The sequence below is a fragment of the Peromyscus leucopus genome, chromosome 8b, assembly GCF_004664715.2.
Source record: "Peromyscus leucopus breed LL Stock chromosome 8b, UCI_PerLeu_2.1, whole genome shotgun sequence".
Lineage (NCBI taxonomy): Eukaryota > Metazoa > Chordata > Mammalia > Rodentia > Cricetidae > Peromyscus > Peromyscus leucopus.
This window is the reverse complement of record NC_051086.1, coordinates 67,465,260-67,479,641: the sequence shown is the minus strand read 5'-3', so window position 1 is coordinate 67,479,641 and position 14,382 is coordinate 67,465,260. Positions and strand designations below refer to the sequence as shown.

Genomic DNA, 14,382 nt, shown 5'->3' with positions numbered 1-14,382 from the left:
TGTGTGTGTGTGTGTGACAGTATATTCATTTGTAATAGTCTCACGCTGTAGGCTCATGCTGGCATGGAACTTATTATGCAGATCATCAGGCTGGCCTGGAATTTGTGGCAATCCTCCTGCATCAGTTTCCCAAATGCTGGAAATTCCAACACTTTTTCATCTCTTTTTCTTTTCCTTATTCACTAATCTGACCTGGATTCCAGGAAATGTAGCCTCATGTGTACACTGGAATATGAGTTAAATAAATCTGTTCTCCCCCAACCTTCCTTCATTTGGTGCCACTTAACAACAAGTGCTCTTTGGGATGTAAGTTAGGGACTATCACTGGACTCCTGTGACTTTGTGCCACCCAGTGGCTAGAACTAATCACTGCATCCTGAAAAGCACAGGGCATTCATGAATAAATGCAACACAGGTAGGTAAGTCACAACAAAGGCCAAGTCTATATTACTGCCCAGTGGGAAAATAATTCCTAACAGGCAGACAGTTCCACTGTAAATCTCATTTTCTAAATGACTTTAATAGAAGGGGTGAGGGTATATTACATAGTAAGCCACGGAGTAAGAAAGAGTAAGATTTACAGAATTAAGAGAACAGGAAAAGCCCAGAGGCAAAGGTAGATAGGATAAGTTAAGTTAAGGAAAGCTGGCAAGAAATAAGCCAAGCCAAGGCTGGATGTTTATAAGTAAGAATAAACCTCTGTGTGTGATTTATTTCAGAGCTGGGTGGTGGGCCCCCAAAAAGAACAAAAAAGACCAAAAAACAAACAAAAACAGACTATGCTTTGATGAATGACATAGTAAGGTGGTCAGGTTTTCAGCATATTCCAACCCATATTTGCTTTGGGTGATTTTTGTGTGTTTTCAGCATATTCCAATCCATATTTGCTTTGTTTGGGTGATTTTTGTGTGTTGATGTTTTGTTTTGCTGTTTTTTGCCATCATTGTTGGGGTTTTTGTGTTTTGTTTTGTTTCGTTTTTTTGAGGGGGGGGGTCCCGTGTAGCCCAGGATAGCCTCAAACTCATTATGTAGCTAAGCCTGGCCTTGAAATCCTATTTACTTTTACCTCCTAAGTGCTAGAATTGCAGTTGTGTACCACCACATTTGAACCTGTTTAATTTTTTAAATTATATCTATTTTTATTTATTTGCATGTGTGTTCAAATACCCATGTGTGTGCCATGGCATACACCGAGGCCAGAGAACAAGTTGGAGGAGTCAATGTTCTCCTTATACCATGCAGGTCTCAGGAATCAAATTCAATCATCAGGCTTGACTGTAAGCTCCTTTACCCACTGAGCAATCTGGCTGGCCCTATTCATTCTTTATATTAAAATGAGAGGGGAAAAAAATCAAACCAAGTCGTCAATTTCTAGGACCTGTTATGGTCTTATTGTAAAATGAAACCAGTTAGGTAAAACCCAGGTTCAATTTCAGAATGATTTGGGTAGATACTATTCTTCTAGATGTCTATGAAGATACCACTGTGTTGAAAAAAAAAATGCAAAAGCACATGCCTTTAATCCCAGTCCACAGGAGGCAGAGGCAATCCAATAACTGTGTGTTCTAAGTCAGCTTGATCTACAGAGTGAGTTCCAATACAGTCAAGGCTACACAGAGAAACTCTGTCTCAAACAAACAAACAAACAAACAAACAAAACCCCACAAAATACAGCAAATTCTACATCTCGGGGATTATGTCTATTTAAAAAGCAAAGGGGCACAAGTCTTTATAATTCAAGCTCTGTGGTAGACAAAGGCATGGTGATCATGTGGACCCGAGTTCCAGGCCACCAGGGAACACCACAGTGAGATCTGTCTGAAAACACCACAAGCACCAACCACACCAGGGCATGCCAGAAAGCACCTTTGCCCAAATGTTTTTGTCTGAGTATACTGAAGATGAACTTTGGCAAAACCACTACCTACTGTGCCCCAGCGATGGCAGAGCAGAGAGTCTGTCTGGAAGCCTCTCCTTGCTACACTATTACTTTCCTCCCCCAGCACCTCTCTCCCCATCTACAGAGAATGAATCTGATTTCATCTATGCTTCAGGGAAATCCTTCCACTCCAATGGGTCCCCTCTTCCTGCTGGGTTAACTTTAACCTTTTATCTCTGCAGAAAGTGCCTAACATTTGATGCATACTCTGTAAGAACAAAGGGCTCTGCCTTCCTCTGAGGTAATGACAGGAAAACAAGCAGGTGGATGTGACCTGCAACAGCCTCTGCATTTGTCACCCACTACCTGCTGTTGCCTTTTCTACAAAGTTCTTGATGTCACAGACACAGTGAGCTTTTCAAAGTGCAAACTGTACAGCATCGCTTTCTAGCAGAGAGCTACTCAGTGGCTGTCTCTCACACACTGGCTCGACACTTTCCTCTAACATAAATTAGTCAGCTGTGGTGGACGACACCTGTCACCCCAGTACTTGAAAGTTCAAGGCCAGCCTGGACCATGTGAGAAGGTCTTTAAAAATGCCCCACACCTCACCAGGTTTCCCTATTATTCATGTTGGTTATTGCTGTTTTGCTGGGATTAGTTGTGGGAACCACCTTTTTTTCTTTTTAGAAGAATAAATATTTATTTGTAACAAAGGAGTTTGTGTACAGTGTTGAAAATCTGTAACTTTTTATTAAATTCCCATTTGCACTTCACCTTTTTAAACAAACTTTTATAGTCATTATTTTATATAGATATAGATAGGTAAATACAATATCGAGTTCAGTGGTCCTTCAGCATTTTCCACTTAAACGTTTTTGGGTTTTTTTAAACATAAAAACAGGTTATAATTCCAAATTCCAGAGTTTTTTGAACCTGGAAAATATTTTCTCTGTAGAAAATAGTAAAAATTATAACATTTCCCAATGAGCCCTTTTAAGCCAAATAATAGCTGAATTATACATATAAATACTGATTAGATTCTGGGATACAGAAGAAACCTATCTTCATCTGGTCAAAGAGCTATGTTTTATTTAAGTTGTGTAAGTGAAACTCCTATTCATCTTCCCCTTCACTGTTTGATTTACGTCTTAAAAGATTTTAGGCCAGGCGGTGGTGAGGCACGCCTTTAATCCCAGCAATCGGGAGGCAGAGCCAGGCGGATCTCTGTGAGTTCAAGGCCAGCCTGGGCTACAGAGTGAGTTCCAGGAAAGGTGCAAAGCTATACAGAGAAACTCTATCTTGAAAAAACAACAACAACAAAAAGATTTTAGCCTCCCCTCCTGAAAGTACAGCTAGCATATCTTTTCATCAGCTTGATACGGTACAAATTCTTATCCTAGTAGTGAAATGTTTCACTAAAGCATGCCCAGTGATTGGGCAAAACCAAGACTTATTATAAGCCACAGTCATCCTAGGGTTCTCCCTGCTAGGTAGCCTCCCTGGATCTGTGGGTTGCAGTCTGATTGTCCTTTGCTTTATATCTAGAATCCACTTATGAGTGAGTACATACCATGTTTGTCCTTCTGAGTGTGGGTTACCTCACTCAGGATGATATTTTCTAGTTCCACCCATTTGCCTGCAAGTCTCATGATGTCATTTTTTTTTTTTTTTTTTTTTTTTTTTTTGGCACAGAGTTTCTCTGTGTATAACCCTGGCTGTCCTAGAACTCACCTTGTAGATCTGGCTGGACTCAAACTCACAGAGATCTGCCTGCCTCTGCCTCCTGAGTGCTAGGATTAAAGGTGTGTGCCACTATGCTAGGCTCACAATTACTTCTTCCTTTGGTGGGGGTCAGTTTGAGACAGGATCTCATATGTAGCCCTGGATGTCCTGCAACTCATTATATAGACCAGGCTAAACTCAACTCACAGAGTTGCCTACCTCTGCCTCCCATGTGCTGGGACAGCCAGGGCTACACAGAGGAATATCCTCTCCCCCTCTCCCCACCATATCTCTCTTTGGATATGCTTTAAATATAGACTGGATTTCTCAGAGCCATTCTACTTTCTAAATGAATGTTTACCACCTCTGCTTGTTATACAAAGCATCTGGCCAAGAAGCTTGCCTCTCCACTATGCTGCTGGCTTACATTCTCCATGGGTCAGCCTCTGCATCACTGACATGGGAGTAATACCACCTCCTTGAAGGGATTTCCTAGGACCAAAATGGAAAAAAAAAAACCATATACAGAGAGCCTCAAACAATAGTTATTTGGTACTTTGCTATGTCATTTTGAAGACTGCATTTGTGAGTACTTGATTAAATAGTAGAAGTTGCAGAGAAAAACGTTCTTGCTGTGATTATAGATTCTAGAAAATTAATAAAATGAGCAGAGACACACTGGAAAAATGTGTTGGCTGTGTAAAAATACCCAATTAGAGTCATTTACATAAGCCACTTAACATTTAAGGCCTAATTATCATGTAGCACCATAACAATTACACATATCATTAAATATGCATCGGGTTAACCTTTTCTGGGCTCCTTCCATTTGCTTACAGTTGGAAAGTAATACTGCCCCCAAAAAACAGTCTTCAGCTAATTACTCCTAATACACACGTCTGTTCACTCCTTACATTCATGAACTGGGACAGATTCTCAACTCATCTCCACTTGACACTGCTGTACTCATCCTAGTGGGACTACATTTGTCCCATGACCTGGAGACCTGACTCTCCACTTTTTTAAGCAGTGACAAAGAAACTCTGTTTACATGCCCCTTGTTCTAGAAACCTATCGGTTTCAGGAAATAGAGTCACTGATTCAAATAATAGAAATATCCTAGTGCCCAGCACTAGAAAACCAAACCTAGAAAACTTTTGTTTTGTTTGTTGTGTATATCTCTGGCCATCCTGGAACTCATTCTGTAGAACAGGCTGGCCTCAAACTCAGAGATCTGCCTGCCTCTGCCTCTCGAGTGCTGGGATTAAGGGTGTGCACCACTACCATCCCCTAGAACCACTTTTTTTTTTTTTTTGGTTTTTCGAGACAGGGTTTCTCTGTGTAGCTTTGCGCCTTTTCCTGGAACTCACTTGGTAGCCCAGGCTGGCCTCAAACTCACAGAGATCCGCCTGGCTCTTCCTCCCGAGTGCTGGGATTAAAGGCGTGCACCACCACCACCACCACCACCACCACCACCACCACCACCACCACCACCACCACCACCACCACCACCGCCCAGCCTTCGTAGAACCACGTTTTAAAGGTTTATTTTTTTAATATTTTAAATTATGTGTATGAGTGCTTCTGAGTGTGTGCATATGCACTTGCAGCCTGCATGTGAGTGCAGTGCCTGCAGAGGCCAGAAGAGGGCACAGGAGTCCCTGGACCTGGACAGGGGTTGTGTACTGCCAGATAGATGCTAGGAACCAACCCCGGGACTCTGGAAGATGAGGCAGTGTTCTTTTTTGGGGGTGGGGGGTTTCTAGACAGGATTTCTCTGTGTAGTTTTGGTGCCTGTCCTGGATCTCGCTCTGTAGACCAGGCTGGCCTCAAACTCACAGAGATTCACCTAGCTCTGCCTCTTAAGTGCTGGGATTAAAGGCGTGCGCCGCCACCACCGCCTGCTGAGGCAGGGTTCTTAACCACTGAATTCTCTCTCCAGCCCCAGACTCCTGGTCTTATTCAATGCCAGGATAGAATTAAGAGCTTTGTATGCACTAGGCAAACATTCTATGATTGAGCTACATTCCCGCTTTAAGACTGTCTGAATTAGATATTATCATTTTTTATATAAGAAAAAGGTCATAGAAAGGTAATAACTTACTGAAATTCTTCTTCTTTTGCTTGTTGTTTTGAGACAGGTTCTCACTATTGCCTGGGCTCACTTAGCACTGGAAACACTCCTCCTGCTTCAGCTTCTAGGGGCTGCGATTGTCACTTTCAGCCACCATGCCCAGCTTTATCTTGGCTAAATTATTTTTTAAGTTATTTTGTAATTTTACATTTATTTATTAGTGTGTGTCTGTGAGGTGTGTGTGTGTGTGTGTGCATGTGGAAGTCAGAGGACAGCTTGAAGGGACCGGTTCTCCTTGCATCCTGTGAGTTCCAGAGCAGCAAGCACTTTTGTCTGCTCAACCATCTTGCTGGCCTGACTTACCTTTGTTGTTGTCATGTATGTGGGCATGCATGTGTCCTAGAACATGTGTGGAGGGTCGGAAGACTTTTAGGAGCTGATTCTCTTCTTCCACCATGGGATTTGGAGATCAAATTCAGATGTCAGGATTCCATGGCAAGTGATTTACCATGGAGTTACCCCACCAGCTCTTTTGAACTCAGCCCAACTCATAAAAGTGGTAAAGGGTAGAGAGATAGGATTCAAATTCAGGACTCCCCTGTCAAAGTCTGTTCTCTCAGAATTATATTAAACCAGGCCAACATCCTTACAGATATTTCAAACATTCACTGTGCATTCATTCACTGGTTGCAAAAGAGTACAGACTATTTGTCATCAGATGATGACAAATATTTGGGGAGCCTGTTCTGACAGTCAAGAGGTGGAGGGCCTGTTTATCAGGCTAAAAGGTATGCAGCCAAGCTGCTGAGTAGGCATATTTATTTTTTTCTGAATATCAGGTTCTAGAACACTTCCCACTTGACCCAACCTTTTAAATTCTATGCAAAGCCTAGTTGAGTCATGAAGCAGATATCCTGTACTTTGTGAGGAAGAGTAAGAAGTCAGTCGGGTAGAGAAGAGGCAAGAGTTAAGCACTCTACCAATTGAGCTACAGCCCTGTCCCCATAATTTTGGTGGATTTTTTTTATTGTTGTTGTTGTTGCTTGAGATGGGGGGGGGGGTCTCATGTAGCCCAGGATACCCTCAACTCACAATCTTCCTACCTCTGTGTCCCAGTTGTTACAGGTATATGCCACCATGTCTGATTACAGATCTGGTTTTACTTTTGGCTGTTACCTGAATGACTTGGGAACAAGCGAACCTTGTTTTCCCTTATTGTAAAGTGGGATACAGCATTTTAGTAGCATTTTCTTCTCCCTTCTTCACCCTTATTATCTTTGGGACTGATCTTCCCTACGGTGTAGACACGGATGTACAAGGGTGACTCAACCCTGCTCTGCAGGCTCGGTGCCGTAGGGGAGGACCAAATCATACAAGATCTCTAGGAACCTTCTGTGAGGAAAAGGGTTAATTCCCTAACCCTTCTTCTTCAATTTCCATTCTTTATTGCCTTAGGGCCCAAGCATGGCAGCACTTGGTCAGTGAAGAGAGGCACGCCATTGAAAACAATGCATCACAGTGCGGTCCCAGACACGGTATTTAAGAATGGAAGGGACAGTCTATGGATGACAGCATGACACCTGCTCCAGGTCTCTAACCCTTTGCAAGAAGGTAGCCTCACAGAGAAGACCATGGAGATGGGGAGAGAGGAGGAAGACAATGTTCTGAGTGTAAGAGACCAGTGGGCTCCTGAAGCCAGGACTTCTGTGAAAAACACCCTGATGCAGATGCCTCTAACGTTGTCCTACTTGAGGCTCGGGTCCTTTGTGAGCCAAGCCGCTCTTCCTCTCATGGATTCTATCACCGGAGGGCACGTTGAGGAGCCCCAGTGATTGGAAAAGTGGTCTAATGCAGGACCTACCCCATGCTTATCTCTACTGATGGGGTATTTCTCAGAGAATAGAAGGGAAGAAGGCAGAGCTGGACTTTGAGAGTTGCTTTAAAAAAACAACATTCATTTTTATTTTATGTGCATTGGTGTTTTGTCTGAGTGTATGACTGCATGAGCTATCTCTTGGAACTGAAGTTACAGACAGTTGTGAGCTGCCATGTGAGTGCTGGGAATTGAACCTGGGTCCTCTGGGAGAGCAACCAGCGCTCTTAACCACTAAGCCATCTCTCCAGTTCCAACACTTGCTTTTTAAAAATATACTTGCATGGTCATTAACGACAGACATCTCAGTCAGGTGGGAAATATGGAAAATTGCAGGAGAGTCAGTTTATGGGGTCGTTCGATACTTAAGATAACGAAAGTAAGTAAGAGAGACAAGCAGGGTGGCACATGGCTACAAGCTCAGGCTCGGGCAGAAAAGGTCACCAGACCGAGGATAGCCTAAGCTACACAGTGAGTTCCAGCTCATGTAACAACTCTGTCTCACTAGAAAAAAAGGAAAAGTAAGCAGACACAAGAGTATTATTTTCACAGGCAGGAGGCTCAGAACATGCACTTTCGACTCTAAACACAGCAGCTCCATGGATGAGGAGGAACTGAGGATTTTATTCTCAACCAATGCAGTCACGTTACAGAGCCTGACATCAGGAAACAATTTTCTTTGTTAGACTTTTGGTTCAAAACTAGACTCTTTGCTTAGTCGAGAATGAAGGCCTTAGAGAATGTGCTCTGCCTGTCTTGAAGGTCAAGGTTTAAAAACAGAGGTCAGCAAATTTGTAAAATTACTGTGTGTCTGTTTTGTTTCCAGATTTCTCTGTAGAGATGGTGAGAGGGGGAACAAGGCGTATCTTTGTTCTGAAGTTAAACACAGGGTATGCTGGGAACTCAGAGTGTTGAAGGGTCAGGAGAAGAGTTCTGGAGAAGTGACAGCCAAGCTGAAGTGAAGCTCTCCCTTGGCAAAGGAAGCCAGGCAGTAAGAGGGCAGATGAGAACGGGAGGTCCTTCCATGGCGCTTGGGAACTGACTACAAGACGATGAGCAAAGACATTTGTCACAGGTTAAGCGGAGCTTAGGGGCACAGTGCTTGCCTTGGTTTTGATCCCTGGCACCCAAACAGAACACCAAAAGAAAGAGAAAATGAGATAGATTTGGAAGGGCCTTCTACAAAGAACGATGTATAGATTTGTCGTACAAAGCAAGGCACATCTTAGTGAGTCAAGGCAATATTAATAACTAGGTAACAACAACAGGAATAAACCAGGAATCGCCTGATCAATTCAGGAATTATGGTCACTCTGCTTGTAAGTCATGTTCAGCTGCTTGAACATCCAGTATAAGTATAGAGTACTTTTCTTTTTCATTTTATTTTTTAAAACAGTTTTTAGATTTATTTTATGTGTGTAAGTGTTTTGCCCTTCATGTATGTATATCACTTGCATACCTGGTATCCATGGAGACCAAAGGCCTTGGTCCCTTAAAACTGGAGTCACATGTAGCTGTGAGCCAATCCTCTTAACCACTGAGCCTGAATCACTCCAGCCCCAGGTCTTCTTTGTAAATCTCACACATTTTATCTGAGTAACTTTATCTGTGCCTTTTGCCTTTTTTGTTTTGGTTTTTAAGACAGGCATTCCCTATGTAACCCTCGACTGGCCTGGAAGCTGTGATACGGACCAACCTGGCCTCAACTTGTAGCAATCCTCCTATGCTTGACTCCGAGTGCCCAGATTCAAGGTGTATTCCAGTATCTCTGGCCATACCTTTGTCTTTATTCATTTCACCAGTATCAGCTGGTCCTACCTTTCTGGGTGCCGAGGTTACAAAGAGAAAAGACAGTCTGTTCTCAAGTGGAGGAGAACACAAAGAAACAATTCTCCTTGGTACACAATTGGAGCCCTGAGCTGAGCCCTGAGCTCTCCACTGAGCAGCAGACTTCTACTGTCATTTCCAGTTAGGATGCCAAACACAGACCCCAAACAAAACTTCAGTTTCTCCTCCTAGTCAGTCTTCCTTCTATTAGACTCCCCCTTCTCTTCTGATGGTCTTGCAATGCCACTAACACTAAGCTGCTTAAGGAAGAAATCAAGGAGAACACTGCTTCCATCAGTGTTACAGTGTTATCCTTCCTTTCACTGGAAATTGTATTTTGGCAGCGAGGTTGGGAGGGGTGTTGGAGAGTTGGCGTGCGCAGGTGTGTGTGTGTGTGTGTGTGTGTGTGTGTGCGCGCGCGCGCGCGATCTGCCCATATGTGCCTCTACACATGAAGGCCAGAGGCTGGGTGTCTTCCTCAATTGCTCTCCACCTTATTTTTTGTTTTAAAATTTTTGTTTGTTTGTTTTTCTAGACAGGGCTTCTCTGTGTAGTTTTGGTGCCTGTCCCAGATCTCACTCTGTAGACCAGGCTGGCCTCGAACTCAGAGATCCGCCTGCCTCTGCCTCCCGAGTGCTGGGATTAAAGGCGTGCGCCACTGCCACCCGGCTCCATCTTAGTTTTTGAGGCAGGGTCTCTCCTGAAACTCATCAATTTGGCAAGGCTGGCTGGCCAATGAGCTCCAGGAATGTACCCGTCTCAACTGTCCCCAGTGCTGGGGTGACTAGTGAGTGGAGCACTGGTGATCTGAACTTAGGTCCACGTGTTTGTGCAGCAGGTGCTTCGTTGACTGAGCCGTCTCCCCAGCCCCTTCATTCTATTTTTTGAGAGTATGTCTCAATGAACCTGAAGTTCACTGATTTACCTAGACTGTCTGATCCTCCTGTCTCCTTCCCAGTGCTGGGGCTGCAGGCACGCATCACTTCATCTAGGGGTTTATATGGGTACTGAGGATCAAACTCAAACAGACTGAGCCATCCCACCAGTCCCTGAATACTTTAATTCTTTTTTTTAAAGATTTATTTATTTATTTTATGTATGAGTGCTCTATGTTCCTGTACGCCTTTATATGCCAGAAGGGGGCATCAGATTCCACTAGAGATGATTGTGAGCCACCATGTGGTTGCTGGGACTTGAACTCAGGATCTCTGAAAGAACAGCCAGTGCTCTTAACCTCTGAGCCATCTCTTCAAACTCGAACATTTTCATTCTTATTGCATTAATTCCCACTCCCCCCTCCTAACCCCCCAGACAGGATTTCTCTGTGTAGTTTTTGGTGCCAGGATCTTGCTCCATGGACCAGGCTGGCCTTGAACTCACAGAGATCTTCCTGGCTCTGCCTCCTGAGTGCTGGGATTAAAGACGTGCACCACCACTGCCCGGCTTTATTGCATTAATTTTTAAGTTAGCCTACACATAATGGGTTTCATTATGTCAATTTCTCACATACATGTCATCAATCTTTGTTGTATACCCTTGGACACATTTTAATTTATAATTTAATTTTCATCCCCCTTGGACATTTTAATTTATCCATTTTTTTTTTTTTTTTGAGCCAGGGTCTTATACACCAGACTGGACTGGAATTTTATATGTTGCCCAGGTTGGCCTCCTGTATGGTGCGGTTACAGGCATGAATCACTATGCTTTTCTTAGGAATATTGATCCCAACCCTTCATATAATTCTATCACATCCCAGTGAAATCCAAAATCCATCCAAAGTTTACCAAATGACACATGATCTGGGTCCTGGCCATGTTTCCATCATATTTCTTTAATCAGCTCTGTTCCAGCCAGTCTGGCCTCCCTGCTTCTTTTCCATGCCAATCAAATCTACATACCAGGGCCACTGTACTTGTCTCTCACCCACGGTTCTTTCTAGAAATCCACTTAGCTTCCGTTTCTCATTAAATAATCGGATGTCTGCTTGTGTGCCGTGTCTGCTAAGAGGCCTTTCTTCCCTATCCTGACTAAAAGAAAATCTCTGTATCACTGTTATCCCTTGATCTCAATTCATTTCCCATAAAACCACATTATGAGGCACCTTTTAATATTTATTATATATAATATATGTATCTTTTGTTATTTACATATATATAATACATGAACTTTATGAGCAGGAGAATATGTTTTGCTCACTATAAGTTCTCAGCACCTAGCACAGTGACTGCTCATTGTGTATTTGCCAAATGAATGAATAGATTTGAGGAATTCAGTAAATGTAAACATTGATACAATGCTCTAACACTGATACAATAAGTAGGAAAGTGTATGGAAGGGAATATATATAAAAAAATTAACTGTTTATTTAGCATGGTGGGGTGATTTTCACATGTGAATTTTAATTCATTCTCTCTCTGTCTCTCTCTCTCAGACAGCTCTCTCACTCTGTAGCCCACCCAGACTGACCTCAAACTCATGGCAATTGTCCCACACTCTCTCAAGTGTTGTGATCACAGATGTATGCCACTAACTACACCCAGCTGAGTTTTGTTGTTGTTGTTTTAACAATGGACTCATATTACTTGTGTACCAAAAAACGAATGAAGATGCCACATAGGCAGTGTAGAAATGAATTCCAACAGAAGTTGGGTAAATCTATGAGACAGATTATTAAATAGATATACAGCATTATAGTTCAGATCAACCAGGGGTGGAATCCCTTCCCCAACACTTGGCAGCAATGCGATCCTAAGTTATAGTATATATTCCAGTGCCTAAATTTCCTCAGCTGGACCTTGGGGGACAGCAACAGTGCCTTCCTCAGAAAGTTGTTTTAAGCGGGCCGGTATGTATAATCCGCTCTGTACAATGCCTGGCATGCAGTATGGAAGGACTCCACAAATGGAAGCTCTTATAACAATCTCTACTAGTAGTAATAAGAGATGTTGGGACATACCTAGCCCTCAAGATTGACATCAGAGTGGACCACCACATCATCACTGCACTTCCATGTGGGCATCTGAAGCCCAGGGAGGGGATGGGTCTTTCCAGAGAAGGCAATTTCGACGTCCCAGAAGCATCAGAATGAAAAGGACCCTCTTCACCCCTCCAGGCATTCAGTCTGGGTAATCCATAAGTGGCATGGCGGGGCGCGGGCTCGCCGTCCTCCGGCCCAGTGCCTGGGCAGCCTCAGTTTCCTCGCTTGCAACAGGACTGGAGTGGGATTGTTAGGAGCAAATCCAGACTGAGCCAGCCGAGGCACGGCACCGGGACGCCTGTGGCGACGGGAAAAGTGAGAGCAGGTGACACTCCAGAGCCTGTGGGCGAGCGGGTAGAACCAACCACTCTCCCCATCCCCGGGCAGCGCCACCGGGACCCGCCCGCGGCCCGGGTGGAGGCGGGGCAAGACGCGGCGTGCTCGCGACGGCGTGGTCCGGGGCCGCGCACGTGATTCGGGGCCGCGCACGCAGGCCCGGGGGCGCGCACGCAAGGACCTGGGAGGCTCTTGGGCGCGGAGGTGCGAGAAACTGGCGAGGTGAGGAGCGGGCCGGGCGGGGAGAGCGAGGGCACGCGGGGTCACGAGGGGCGGGCTGCCGCGGCGGGGCCACGCGGCGGGGGAGGCGGGTGCGGTCCGACCGGTCCCGAGCCCCGCTCCCCTGAGCGGCGGGCCGGGCGGCACCTCAGTGTTCCCGGCTGGGCGGTGGAGCGCCGCCCCGGCCCACCTGACCCGCTGGACCCCCACGTGGGTCTCCGCGAGCCTGTGGTTAGCATTTGCGAGCCGAGGCCCCGGTGCAGTGACTCGCCCAAGGCCATGCAGCTGTAAGGATGCTGTCTGCACAGCTGCTAAGCTCGCACCTCCCGGGGCCTGCCCCTCGGTTCCTTCCCTGCCCCCTTTAGTAATTAATTTGAATGTAGCCCGGCTCTCAAGGATGTTAGTGTCACCGAGTGGGCTTTTAAGAAAGGGAAGGAAGAAAGACTTTTGCTTTCTGCAGCATTGTTGCTTTGTGACGTGTTTGTCAGAGCGTATTCTAGCATCCTTTACCGTGTAAGCGTCTCTTGATAGGGCCCTGTTGTTCACCAGCCTGTAAAAGCATTGTGCAAATGCCCCAATCTTTAGCGCTTCCCTTTCCTTGGGGAAAAAAAAAACAGCCTGTTCCAGGAGATTGTTGGGATTCCAGGACATAGTCCATATAGTGATACTATTCAGATATTGGTTTATTATTTTATTCCTGGGTGTATACTATTCCTTTGTTAAATTCATTTTTCTACTGGGTGGTGGTAGTGCACGCCTTTAATACCCAGTACTCGGGAGGCAGAGGCAAGTGGATCTATGAGTTCAAGGCCAGCCTGATCTAGACAGGACAACCAGAGCTACACAGAGAAAACCTGTCTCAAAAAATTATATTATTATTATTATTATTATGTTTCTTTTTTCAAGACAGGGTTTCTCTGTGTAACAGCCCTGGCTGTCCTGGAACTGTTTTTGTAGACCAGGCTGGACTCCAACTCAGAGATCTTCCTGCCTCTGCCTCCCAAGTGCTGGGATTAAAGGCGTGCCCCACCACTGCCTGGCTTGGGTAGGATTTCTTGGTCTCCAGTAATACTCAGATTAGAATTTTTTTTTTTTTGAGACAGGGTCTCACTATGTAACACTGGTTGTCCTGGAACTCAATGTGTAGACCAGGCTGGCCTTGAACTTGAACTCACAGAGACCTGTTTTCTTCTGCCTCCTGGGTGCTGGGATGTATATAAAGATGTATACCGCCACACCAGCAAGTTCTAGATTTTGTAAGGAGGACAGATGTACTTTAAATTCTGTGGACATGGAGGTCTGAGCGTTGTGATTGGCCACCTCACCATTGTCGTGTCCGTTTACCAAAGTAAATCTGGCCAGAGAGAGTGGATACTTGGCAGAGAAAGCCAAAGGTTGGTTTTTAGAAATTGATAGCATTTGCTGATTGTGGTGGAGCACGCCTGTGATCCTTGACTCGGGGAGCTAAG

At 44.8% G+C, this 14,382-nt stretch overlaps 2 protein-coding genes across 5 annotated transcripts in view; one reads left to right on the top strand and one right to left on the bottom strand.

The window, feature by feature from the left end:
* The window catches only part of Acaca (acetyl-CoA carboxylase alpha), a 266,901-nt gene extending 254,119 nt beyond the window's left edge, over positions 1-12,782 (bottom strand). For both annotated transcript variants that reach the window (XM_028890514.2, XM_028890515.2), the window contains exon 1: positions 12,338-12,782. In XM_028890514.2, the coding sequence (XP_028746347.1) occupies positions 12,338-12,378 (41 nt within the window). In that variant the 5' untranslated portion in view covers positions 12,379-12,782. The remainder of the gene's footprint in view (positions 1-12,337) is intronic.
* Positions 12,783-12,841: 59 nt separating this feature from the next.
* The window catches only part of Tada2a (transcriptional adaptor 2A), a 47,813-nt gene continuing 46,272 nt past the window's right edge, over positions 12,842-14,382 (top strand). For 2 of the 3 annotated variants that reach the window (XM_037201537.1, XM_028890512.2), the window contains exon 1: positions 12,848-12,916. The gene's annotated coding sequence lies outside the window, so the exon portion shown is untranslated. Of the gene's footprint in view, positions 12,917-14,382 lie in introns of all 3 variants that reach the window. The other variant, XM_028890513.2, reaches the window with a different exon arrangement.